The sequence below is a fragment of the Penaeus monodon genome, chromosome 39 (assembly GCF_015228065.2).
Source record: "Penaeus monodon isolate SGIC_2016 chromosome 39, NSTDA_Pmon_1, whole genome shotgun sequence".
NCBI classification, from domain to species: domain Eukaryota; kingdom Metazoa; phylum Arthropoda; class Malacostraca; order Decapoda; family Penaeidae; genus Penaeus; species Penaeus monodon.
This window is the reverse complement of record NC_051424.1, coordinates 18,681,226-18,696,451: the sequence shown is the minus strand read 5'-3', so window position 1 is coordinate 18,696,451 and position 15,226 is coordinate 18,681,226. Positions and strand designations below refer to the sequence as shown.

General features: G+C 13.8%; 1 protein-coding gene across 1 annotated transcript in view; it reads right to left on the bottom strand.

Moving 5' to 3' along the window:
• The window catches only part of LOC119597322 (nuclear factor related to kappa-B-binding protein-like), a gene marked incomplete in the record, with an annotated part of 59,298 nt that overhangs the window by 18,396 nt on the left and 25,676 nt on the right, over nucleotides 1-15,226 (bottom strand). The window contains 8 exon segments of the mRNA XM_037946870.1: nucleotides 12,098-12,348; nucleotides 12,760-12,926; nucleotides 13,059-13,200; nucleotides 14,119-14,216; nucleotides 14,311-14,446; nucleotides 14,631-14,794; nucleotides 14,910-15,081; nucleotides 15,176-15,193. Coding sequence (XP_037802798.1) covers nucleotides 12,098-12,348; nucleotides 12,760-12,926; nucleotides 13,059-13,200; nucleotides 14,119-14,216; nucleotides 14,311-14,446; nucleotides 14,631-14,794; nucleotides 14,910-15,081; nucleotides 15,176-15,193 — 1,148 coding nt within the window.

Below are 15,226 nucleotides of genomic sequence, written 5' to 3'. Positions count from 1 at the left end.
TTTTTTTAAAATTTTAATAATATATAATATAAAAATATTATAAATTTATTTTTAAATATATATATATATATATAAATATAGATAATATCTATATATATATAATATATAATATACAATATTAGATATTTTAAACATATATTTTATAAAATAAATATATAAAATAAATATAAATATAATAAAAATATATATATATACATAATAATAATATAATATATAATTTTTATATATAATATATATAAATATAATATATAAATTTTATAATATATATATTTTTAAATGAAAAAGATATACGATATTGGATATACTATATATCTATATATATATAAAATATATAAAAAATAAATTTAAAATTATATATAAGATAATATATTTATATATTATATAAAAGATATTATAAAATATATATAAAAATAAATTTTAATATAATTTTAATATATAAAACAAAAATATATAATATATACACATATATATAATATAAAATTTTATATATATAAATATATATATTAAAAAATATATATATATAAAAATATTATTATATATTACATAATATAAAATATAATATTAATTTTTTCTTTAATATTATTTCTACCCCTTCCCGCATAAACTTAATTATTTATTTGTATTTTATATATTATAGTTTTAAGATACGTTTACCTTTTTTAACATTTTTCATTTAAAACCTTAGAAAAAGATTGGGACCCTGGTAATAAAGATATTTTAAAAAATTATAATAATAGATTTTTAAATTTTAATATTAAATTATATTACAAATTATATTTTTTTTAATTTAAAGGGGGGGTTTTATTGTATTTTTTTTTTTTTATAAGTATTAAATTTGGAGATTGGGGATATAATTAAAAATATAATATATATATAGACTAAAATATAATATTTTAAAAATAATAAAAATATATATATTTATCCTTTTTATAACATAAATATAAAATAGAATATATATATATAATAAATAAAAATATAATATATAAAAGAGAAAGTAAATACAATAATTTTATAATCAGATATATAATTTTTTATAATTATAAATAAATTTTATATATTTATATAATAATATATAATATATACAACAAAATAGAAAATATATATATAATTAAAATATATTAAAAATATAAGGATATATATATATATATATATATATTATAATATATAAAAGATATAATTTATATATAAAATTTTTTAATAATATTAATATTATATAATATAATTTTTTTTTTAATGGTATTTTCTGAAAGGTTACAAGAATTAATTTATTTAAAATTTTTAAAAATTTTTAATTATAATTGGTAGTTTTTAAAAATGGTTAATTTTTAATTTTAAAAATTTTTAAAATTTTATTGGGTTTTAAAAAACATGAAAACTTTTTAAATTTAGGGAAATTAAATTAATTTTGTTAAAAAAAACCCCTTTATAACCCCAAATTTTAAAGGTTTGAAATTTTGAGTGAGTTAAAAATTGGATGGGTTGAAATATGGGGGTTTAAAAATTTTTTTTTTGGAATTTATGGTTTTATTTGGTTTTTTTTTGTTATGAGTAATTTATTTAATATTTATATTAAAATACAAAAACAAGAAACAATATATATATACAAAAATATATAAAGAAAAAATAATATATATATAAATAAATCCATAATAAAATATACAATATATAAAATAATATAATATACAAAAATATAACAAATATATATATTTTAAAATATAAAACAAATACAAAATATATATATATAAAATATATAAAAATAATACATATTAAATATATATTATATAAAATATATTTTATAATTAAAATAATAAAATAGATTAAAAGAAAAAACGGGTAATATATTTTAAAAAATATATATATATAATAAAATAGATATAAAAATATATACATATATATATAAAATATTAAATATATATTTTAATTAAGTTTTTTAATATATAGATAATATAAAATTTTAATATAAATTTTAATATTTTTAATAAAAATATATAAATATTATATATATATATTTTAATAATATATATAATAATAGTTTTAAAATATATATAAAATATATATATATATTTATTATAATAATTTTATATATAATTGTAATATTAATATAATATATATATATAAAATATTTATCATATGTATATAAATTTTTTAATATATATATATTTAAAAACCCAACCCAAAAAAATATATTATAAAATAATTATATATATATTTTTAAAAATAATATATATACATAAAAAGACAAAAAATAAAAAAATACATAAACATAATAGATTTATAAATAAATAAAATAATTATATATATAAAAAACAAAATAAACAAAGATAAAATATATATAAGAATATAAATAAAATAAAAATAAAAAATAATAATAAAACTAAAAATAAAAATTTTATATATATATATATATAATTTTATAAACAGATCAAACAAAAATAATAATTTACAAATAAAAAATTTATAGATAATATATAAACAAAATATAAATATATATAAATTATTTGATATATTTTAAAAATTTTAATCTATATAAAATTTTATATATATATATTAAATAATATAAAAATTTTAAAAATTTATTATATATTATATATTATTTTTATAATTTTATATAAAATATATATAATATATAAAAATAAAAATATTATAGATATAATATAAAATATAAATAATTTGTATAATATATAAAATAAATATTAAAATATTAACATATAAATGTTATATTAATATATATTTTATATAATAAAAATTAAAAATATATAATATTAACAAAAAATAGGTTTATATAAGTATATTATATAGATATATAATCATATTATATTTTATTAGGGTTTTATAGGTTATATAATTATAATATAGATATAAGAAAGATTAGTATATATATTATATATAATATTTTGTATTTATATATATAAAAATATATTATATAAAAATATATATTATATATAAATGTGAAAATATATAATATATAAAAAAAAAAAAAATATATTTATATATATAATATTATATATAAATATTTATATATAGAAAAGGAGAAATTTTAAAATAATAATTTTAAAAATAATATATATATATTTTAAAATAAAATATATATTTTAAAATTTTTAATTTTAAAAATAATAATTTTAAAAATATAATAATACATTAATAATAAAATATAGAATATATTTTTATTTTTTTTATATATATATATATCAAATAAATAAATTATTTATTAAAAATATAAAATAATATATATAGATAATATAGATATATATTAATATTTCATAATTAAATATAATATATAGATAAATAATAATATATAATTTTAAATATATATAAATAAATATATTTAAAAATATAAATAAAAAATATATATATTTAATTTTAAAAGATAAATAATTTTAAAATAGAATATATTTTATAATATTTTATTTTAAATATATTTAAAATATAATACATAAATATAAAATATATAATATATATATTATATATTTTTTTTTTTTTAAATTATATATATAAAATATTAATATAATAAAAATATTATATAATAAAATAAAATAATATAACCCTATAAATATTATAATAATATATATATATATATTTTATATACAAAAAGAATAAATATTATTTTATATATATATTATTATATATAATAATATTAAAAAATATAATATATTTTATAAAATTAAAAAAATATAATATATAAAAAATTAAAAATTTGGAAAAGGTAAGGTTTTAAAAATATATATATTAGATATATATATATATATATATATAAAATAAAAATTTTATAAAATAAATAAATATATAAAATTTTTATGTTATATATATTATATAATAAAAATAAAATATAATAAAATAATATATTAATTAAAAAATAAAAATAAATTTTTTAATTAAAAATTTTTTATATAAAAAAATATATAAATATTATATATATATATAAAATAAAATATATAAAAAAAATATAAAAAAAATAAAAATAAATATATATATTTATAAAAAAATTTATATAATTCTAAAAAAATATATATATTATGTAGGTTTTTATTAGTATAATATATATAGATTTTATTAAAATATATTATATTATATAATTTTAAAATATATAAAAAAAGGGTAATATTAAAATATATATATATATTTTAAAATAATAAATATATATAAGAAATATAAATAAAATTCTATAAAAATAATTTTAAAAGAATATATAAAATATATAAAAAATATATATATAATATATATAAGATTTTTATAAAAATATATAATAATAAACAAAAAAGATATATATATATTATATAGTAAATATAATATAAATATTACATAATAAATAAAAGATATAAAATATATAATAATTTTAATATATAATATATTTTAGAAAAATAATTAAAATATATTAAAAAGAGAATTAAAAATTATAGTAAAATATATAATAATACATATAAATTTTATATATAATATATTATAATAGAATATTTTAGAAAGAAATATATAATAATATATAATATAATATATAATATAAATATAGATATAAAAATTCTATTTAAAATTATATATATAAACATATAGTATATATATAAGAATATTAATAAAAAATATATTATATAACAAAATATAATTATATAAAAAATATAATATAAATAAAAAAATATATATATATATATATATAATATATATATATATTAAAAAAAATTTTTTTTATATATATAAATATATAATTATATTAAATATTTTGGAAAAATAAAATTTAAAATTAAAATAAATATATTTAAAATAAATAAAAATTTTAAAATAAAAATTAATTTTTATTAAAATAATTTTAAAAATATATATAAAAATTTTATAAAAATATTTTTATAAAATTAAATATACATAAAAAAATAAAAATATATTAAAAATCTATAATATATATAATAAATTTATATATAAAATATAAAATTTTAAAATATAATAATATATATATATAAAATTTTATACTAAAAATTAAAAATATAAAAATATAATAAAATATAATATATATTTTATTTTATATATATAAAAATTTTAAAATATTAATTAATATATAAATATAATATATATATATAATAATATAATATACATAAAATATATATACATATATATATTAAAATATATTATATATATATATATATAGATATATAATATATATATAATAATATATAAAATTATATAAATAAAATATAAATTTTTTATATTATATATAATATAATATTTTTATTTTATTTTTTAAAATATATATATGTTTTAAAAATTTTATAAATTTTATAAATTTTATATAAAATAGTTATAGATAAATATATAAAGAAAATTTTATAGTATAATATAAAATAATTAATTATATATATATATATATAACAAAAATTTTTAAAATAAAAATAAAATTAAAATTTTAATATGGAAATATTATTATTATAAATATTTAAAATATGGTAATTTAAAAATAGAATATAATAATATTTAAAATTTTTTAAATTATTATATATATATAATTTTATTTTAAAATATATTCCTATATTTTGATATTTTAGTAATTTTATAATAAAGAATTTATAAAATATATATATATAATTAATATATATAGATAAATATAATAAGATATATAATTATATATCTATATATCCCCAAAATTATATAAAAGTATATTTTAAATATTAATATATTTTTAAATATTAATGTAAAATATTTTATAATATAACTATATATTTTTAATATATTTAATATATATAGATATATATATATAAGAAATTTAAAATATATAAATATATATCATTAATATATAATTTTTATAAAAATATATATAAAAAATCTATATATATATTAAATATAGAAAAATATAATAATTATAAAATAAAATAAAGATATATATATATTTAAAAAATTAAGATATATTTTAAAATTTTAAAATTTTTCCCATTATATAAAAAATTATAATATAATTATAATTAAAATAATATAAAAATTTTAATGTAAAATTAATTAATATATAAAAATTAAAAAAATATATAATAAAAAATATTAAAAAAAAATATATAAATAAATATTCATAAAATACAAAAATAAAAAATAAAAAATAAAATATATAAAAATAAAAAATACAAAAATAAAAAAAAAATACCCTATTTTTTTAAAACAAACAATTTTAAAATATTTTCTAAAAAATATAAAAATATACATAAAATTAAAAATACATAAAGATATATAATAAATAAAAATAATTAACCCTATATAAAAATAATAATTTAAAAAATAATTAATATAGATAACAAAATAATAAATTAAAACCAACATATATAGTTTTTATATATATAAAAAATATAATTTTTAAAAATATAAAATATATATATAAGATATATAAATATTATTACATATATATAAAAAAGAAATATATATATACCAAAATTAAAAAATAACCAAAATATAAATTTTAAAACTATATATATATACAAAATCTATAATTTTACATAAAAAATATATATAAATTAATTAAAAATAAAAATAATAAATATATATTTAAAATATATATCAAAATATATTAAATAAAAAATAATAATCTAAAATATATATATATATATATAAAAAATTTAAAAAAAATATTATAAGATACAAAATAAAATATATAGAAAAAAATATATATATATAGTTAGAGAAAAATATATAAAATAATAATACAAAGATAAATATTATATATATTATAATTTTATATAAATAATTATCCCCAAATAAATATAAAAACATATTAATATAATAGAAATAAATATAAAAATATATTAATAAATAGAAAAACAAAGAAAATACATATATTTATAATATAAAAAATATATTTTTCATAAAATTTTAAAAATATAATATAAAACAAAAATATAATACATATAATTTTTAAAATATATTAATATTTTTTATAAAATATAATTTTTATAAAATTTTAAATTATAAAAAAAACAAAAATAGGAAACATATATAAAAAATAATATATAATATTTAAATATATTTAAATTTTAAAATATATAAAATAATACTAAAAATATAAAAAATTTTTAAAAAATAAAATAAAATAAATTAAAAATAATAAATAATATATATAAAAAAATATATAAAAGAGAAAAATATAAAATTAAGAAAAAATATTTATTTAATTATAAATATATTAATACATATATTATTATAAATTTTTTATTATATAAAAAATTATATTAAAATTTTTAAAATTATAGGAATTTTAAAATATTAATTAAGGGGAAATAAATGTATAAAATTTTATTTAAATATATTTATAAAATAAAATAAATATTTATAGAATATTATTATTATATTTATTTTAAAATATAAAAAATATAAATATATAAAATATGTTAGTATAAAAAAATAATATTATATTAAAAATAAAAATAATAAAAATATAAAAATATATAATTTTTATAAAGGGAAAATTGGAAAAAATATATCTATTATAATTTTTATAGAAAAAAAAATCTAAAATATATAATCTAATAAATTTAAAAAAAAGAAAAATTTTAATTTAGAATTTGTGTAAAAAAAAATATAAATATTTTAAAATAATTTTATTAAGATAGAAATTTAAAAATAAATAAAAAAATAAATAAAAAAAATAATTTCCCATAATATAAATACCATAATTTTTATTTTACTTAAAAATAAAATATAAAATATAATATATATATAAATTTTATATATATATAAAATATATATAAAAATTTTATATATTTTTTTAGGAAAAATAAACATTTTTTTACCCCTAAAAATATTTTTTATAAAAATATAATATATTTTTTATATATATATTAGATAATATAAAAAATAAAAATATAATATATAAAAATACATATATATATACATAAAAATTTTATATTTTTTATATTTAAATTATAATAATTTTTATTTTAAAATATATTAAAAACAATATTTGATATATACATATAAAAAACAAAGAGTTTTACCAAAAAAAATATAATACAAAATAAATTTTATTTTAAAATAGATATTAAAAAGAAAAATTTTTCAAAATTTTAATATAAATTTTATATTTAATATTAATTAATATATATATAATAAAATATATATATAAAAAATAAAATAAAAAATATATATATATATATATATATAATATATTTAAAAGGAAAATCTATATAAATAATAACCATTTAATTAAAATAATATAAAATATTTTATTATAAGAAAAATAATTTTATAATAATAAAAATAATATATATAAATTAGAAAGCCAAAATAAAATATAATTTTATATATATAAATAAATATATATATAAATATTAAATATATTATAATTTTATTAATAAAATATTATACATAAAAATAAAAATAAATTTTACAAAAATAAAAACATAATAATAAAAATTTTAAAATTTTATATATAAAATAAACATTTTAATAATATATAAAACAAAAATATAATAAAAATTTAAAATATAAATATATAAAATATAATATATATTTTTATATAGATATAAAATTTTAAAATATATTTTAATTTATAAAAATTTTTTAAATATCTATATATAAAAATATTTTTTAAATTTTTAAATATAAATATATATATATTAATATAAAAATAATATTAATTAATATAAATATTTTAATAATATAAATATTTTATAAAATAAAAACAATATATAAATAAATCTATATAATAATTTAAAAATATTTTAAAAATATATTAAAATATATTTTAAATAAATATAAAATATATTATATATATAATAAAATATAAAATAATACAAATTTTATATATAAATAACATAAAATATTTTATATTAATATATCCAAAATGAAAGTATCAAACATAAATAACATAATTAAAACATAAGAAAATATTTTTTATAATATAAAATATAAAATAATATATATACATTTTTAATATATTAAAATATATATATAATAAAATTTTATATAAAATAATATATAAAATTTTTAAAAAAATAAAATTTTATTTTATAAAAAATTTTATAAAAAAAAAAAACATTTTATAACATAAAATTATAAAAATAACCTATAATAGATTAAAATATTAAAAATATATATTATATTTTATATAAAGAAAAACTTAAATAAAAATAATATAAAAAATATAATACATACAAAAATAAAATAATATATAGAAGATAGATATAAAATTAGATAATATATATTAAATATATATCTATATTAATTTATACAAATAAAAATATATTTTTATAATATATATATATATATATATTATATAATAAAATAATAATATATATAATATTTAAAAAATAATTTATAATATATAAAAATTATAATCTAAAATAAATTTTTAAAATATATTAAAATTTTTATATAATATTTTTTAAATATATATTTATATATAATCTATATATAAAATTTAAAAATAATATATATATATATATTAAAAATTTAAAATATAAAATATATTTTTTATATTATATAATATAAATATATATAAAATAAAATATATATAAAATTATTATAATATATATATATAATATATAATAAATATATTATAAAATATAAAAAATTTTAATTCTATATTTTTACTTTTTAAAATATAAAATATTTTTTATATATAAATATATAAATATTTTAAAAAATATATATTATTTTATATATATTTTATATTATGGGATTTTATATAGGGAAATAGATAATATTAATATAAATCCAAAATTTATTTTAATAAAAATATATAATATAAAATAATTTTATATATATATAATAATATTTCAATATAAAATAAAACTTTTATAAATATAATATTATATTATATTAGATATTAAAAATAATATTCAAAATATATTTTCAAAAATATCTATAAACATTATAAATTAAAATATATATATATAAATTAAATATAGATATAAAGATAAAATTTTTCATATATTTTTATATAAATATATTTTTATATCCTTTCATTTTTTAATATAAATATATATTTTTTAAAAATTTTTTATAATATATTTATATATATAAAAATTTTTTATATTAATTTTTTAATAATAATATATAAATATATATAATTTATATAATTTAAAATAATATTCATATATATATCACATAATAATATTTTTAATAATATTTTAAAAATATTTTTATATAAATATTTTTAATTTTTACATATTTTTAAATAAAATATTAATATAAAAATAATATATATATATATATAATATTTAAGTATTAAAATGTATATAAAATATATATATATAATAATAATATATATATATATATAAAATTATATATATATTACAAATTTCCGGATTTTAAAAAATATATATTTAAAATATATTATATTATATATATATATATTATATATAATATAAATATAAAGTCATATAAAATTTTAATATATAAAATATAATAGGGAAAAAATAAAATAATAATTATAAGATATATTTTAATATATATATGAATATTAAAATATAGGTATATTTTATAAATAATATATAAGAGAGTAACATTAAAAATATATATAAATTTTTTAAATTTTAATTTTTATTTAAATAAATATTAAAAATTTAATAGATATAAAATATATATATAATCACATATAAAATATATTTTATACAAGAAATATAAAAATATATATATATATATATAAAATTTAAAATATATAGATAAAAAATATATTATATATAATAAATTTAAATAAATAATAAATATATATATATAATATATAAATTATATTATAAAACATATTTTAAAATAAATATAAACATATATTAATTTTTTTAAATATAAGATAAATATATATATATAAATATATATATATATAATAAAATATAATTAAATATATATTTGAATTTCAAAAAATAAGGGTTTTAAATTTCGAAAAAAGAAACCCATAAATATTATTTTTCCTACCCTTTTCCCTTTTTAAGTTAAATTATAATTAAAACAAAATTTTTAAAAAGTAAAAAGAAAATAGGGTGGGGGGGTTTAAAAATTCCCCCCTTTTAAAATTAAAAGGGGGGGGTAATACTTTATTTTTGTGGGGGGAATGGGGGGGTTTTTTTCTTTATTTACAAAATATTAAACCCCCAAAACTTAATTTTTAATTTACATATTATAAATTATTTTCCTAAAAAAATATTTGTTTAAAACAAAAGACGGAAAAATTTAAAGGGGGAAAAATTTTGAAAAATATATTATATCCCTTAAGTTATTTTAGATATATATATTAACCAATTAAAAAATTTCAAAAAAATTAAAAAATATTATAAAATAATATAAATAAATAAAAAAATTCATGAAAAATAAAACTTTAAATAAATCTTATGAACATTCTTAAAAAAAATAAATAAATAAAAAATAATAGTTTTAAAATAATTTAATATTTCCCCAAATTTATTATTATTTTTTTAAAAAAATAATATAAAAACATTTTTTATATTAAAAATTATTTAACATATAATTAAATCTTTATTATAATTTTTATTTTCTTTTTACTTTATTAAAAATTAAAACAAATTTAACCCTTATTTTAAAATTATTTACATTAATTAAACTTTCTAATTTTAAAATATTTATAAATTTTTTCTAAAATTTTTTCTAAAAAATTTCCTTTTAACTTTTGTCTTACCCCCTTAATTCTTTTTTAAAAAAAAAAAAAAAAAAAAAAAAAAAAAAAAAAAAAAAAAAAAAAAAAAAAAAAAAAAAAAAAAAAAAAAAAAAAAAAAAAAAAAAAAAAAAAAAAAAAAAAAAAAAAAAAAAAAAAAAAAAAAAAAAAAAAAAAAAAAAAAAAAAAAAAAAAAAAAAAAAAAAAAAAAAAAAAAAAAAAAAAAAAAAAAAAAAAAAAAAAAAAAAAAAAAAAAAAAAAAAAAAAAAAAAAAAAAAAACCCCCCCCCCCCCCCCCCCCCCCCCCCCCCCCCCCCCCCCCCCCCCCCCCCCCCGGGGAAAAAAAACCAAAACCCTGGGGGGTTTGGGTCCCCGCGGGGGGAAGGGGGGAAATTTTTCCTTGGGGGGGGGGGAAGGGGGGTTTAAAAACTGCTTTCCCCCCATTTTTGGGCCTTTCCCCAATTCCCCTAAAAAAAGCTTACCCGGGGGGCCCCCTTGCCCCTTTTTTTACCACCCTGCAAAAAAAATTGCTAATGTAGTCTGCTGCTGACCAACGGAGAAGAATCGAGGCTGGGTGTTGGAGCCTCCCATGCGCGTGGAGGTTATGGGTGCGGTAATGACTTGCGTAGTGTTGCTGGTGCTGGTGGGTGTAGTGGGTGTGGTTGTGGTGGTGCTTGTAGTTGTGACAGCCCCAAAGCTGCTTTGCACCACATGAGTGCCAGGCTGTAAGGTCTGGATGGTCTGGACCACCTGAGCCTTATTGCCAGACCCATCTATCTTCCCTGCCTGAGGAGAGCAAACACAGCTGTGAGTGGGTGCTTGGAGACAACAAAAGAGGGAAAATGTTAAAGGGAATCAATACTGAACACTACCTGATTCACGTCATCCCATGCAAGATTATTTTAGATTAGTAGTGCCATTGCAACTCCAAGTCTAAAAAAGACATCTACAGAAAAAAATTAAAAGTAACCATTATCAGTGCAAAATACATATGAGAAATGAAATAACAAATGTGGCATGAAAGAACATAAAACTTGTAAAATAAATCTGTTCCATGTAACATTCTCTCAGTGATAAATACATTACACCAAATAAATACATAGTTTTAAAATCAACTGTACCCTATATGCCCTTTCCCCAGACAGTTCTTATCTATTCCCATTCTGCCCCCTCCTGTGCCATACAAACACATCAGACCTGTGAACTAGTAGCCAAAACAAGTCTCTGGTTGGCTGCATTGAGAGGAAGGTGTGATCCCTGTGGAGACACTAGGGTCAACCTCTGGACACCACCTGCTCCTCCTGCCAGTTGGATCACATTTCCTCCTGCTAGTTTGTTTCCTGCTACTGTTGTTACAACCCCACCTGTTGAAAAGCAGAAGGTTTACCATTAGCTTTGTGACTCTGGATTCTAAAGTGCTGGACAACTTTCAAAGCTTTCTAATCTTAATAATATGTATACATTTATATACTTATGTGGCTCTACAGTTTCCTCACCTTGGAGCTGTGTTGTCTTGTCACCCTGGCTGAGAAGGTTCTCTACGGTGACCACCTGCTGTCCGGGAAGAATACCTGAGATAAACTGCTTCCCTCCCATGTTGCCTCCCATCCCTACGCTACCCGGCATGGCCTGTACCACCTGCAGGTACCAAACTTTGATTGTTAGGCCTACATTCACTGTTACTGATTGTGCAGATGTTTATCTCTGTCATGTTGTGTTTTGACTTGATCTGATCTGATCTGACTTGTCTTGTCTGTCTGCCTCTGTCTGTCTGTCTGTCTATTCCCACTTTCCTTACAGTTTTAGAGTCAAACATTCATCACATCTCATTAAATGCCTTTCATGTCAGTCCGAGTTACAAATGTTAGAATAGGAATATGAAAAATAAGATAAACTGGGTGAGAAGGCAAAACAAAATTAAAAAAGGAAAATGAAGGGGAGAAAGCCCTCATAAAATAACAATAATAATCCAGATATAAGTAACTAAGAAAACAAGGGAGATAAAGGAAAAGGATAAAGCAATGAAGAAAAGGTATATGCAATGAAAGTCTACAATGCTAAAAAGAAAACAAAACACTATGTAAGACTAGATCAAATAAACAAATCAATATAAATATACAAGATATCACCAAACATTTCCTGCCAAAATGTACTGAAATATGTCTCTAAGCTATCTCAATAGAATTCATATCTTCATGGTAGGCTACCTTCTCCAATTATGCATTTTACTTATGTACTTATATGAATTTGACAAGCAAGGATCTCTTGAACATGGCTAACATTATGGTAGAGGAAAGATAGAAAGCAAATATTTTGGACTGGAGATTGCAGTACCATGTTTTTAGTTATCGTATTGCTACAGGGAACAAGTACTCATCACTACCAATATCTTCATGAAATATTAGTAATTCTGCTTATAACCATATTTATGTATTGCATCTAGTAAAAGTCAAATATTTTTCATAAAGCTCATCTACAATACACTGCAATTATAGGCACCCCTATTTTTTTTTTAATCTATATTTTATTTGACACACTGCTACCTGATTTTCTTACCTTCCCTCCTTGTACCAACACTTTGCCATCGACCATGAGTGTCTGCAGTTTCGTTATAGAATTCACAACCACTGGGTTATTTGATCCACTACTCTTTCCTGCAAAGGATAAATAAGATGAATATTCAATAAAATGTAAAGTTGTAAAAGTCCTGAAAGTGTGATTAATACTAAGAAATACCAGAGTATGTACCTGCTACTTGTTGTGGAGTAGCCTGTAGTAACTTGAAACCACCAAGAGAGATGAGATTGGCTTTCTGTGCTGCTGTGGTGGCCATATTCACCACAGTTGCAGTGTTGGATATCTTTCCTCCTGAGACACCACTAACCTAGAGGACAGATCAAGTGTCATAAGCATAAGTTCACATATAACTAATGTAGTATTAACTAATGGTATAATCCAATCAAAATATATGAACACATTAAACACTGAAAAGAAAATATTTTGAAAATATATATATATTCAAGAAAGTTAGAATCAGATGTCAATATAACACGAGGCAGGGGCCTTGCCTGTGATGCCAGAGTAGACTGAGTTGTGTGCTGCTGGCTGGCTGGTGTGGTGGTGGCAGAGGCACTGGGTCTGGCTTGGGATACAGAGGGAGCTGGAAGTCTTGCTGCTTCCCTGGTAGTTAGTGTAACAACAGGTGCTCGAGGCTTTACCTGGCCAATGTTCCCTGCAAATCAAAAGGACTCTTGTGACAAAAACTCCACCAATCTATTCTTGCCTCTGACATAGACACTTCTTGAGCTGTGGAAAGATTGAAATCTATGAAATCTACACAGTCTCACCTGACGACAAATTTGTGATGTGTTGTGTGCCCAACACGGTCTCTTGACCAAGTGTTGGGCCAGCCACAGTAGACTGGAGAACTGACTGTTGCAAAGCAACACCTTTGATGCCACTTGTAACTGCCTTTGCAAGTGCTGGATTGGCTGTTCTGCTGATGGTCTGTCCTGCCACCTAAAATAGAGAATTTGTAACATGATAATCCATAAAAATTAGCAACAAATTAGCAACAAAATATTAAGAAGTGCAAAATGCGCAAAACCCCTACTTTTGTAAGAGAGGAAGTGTTGCAGGGTGTGCGTTCTTCCCCCGGGAAGAG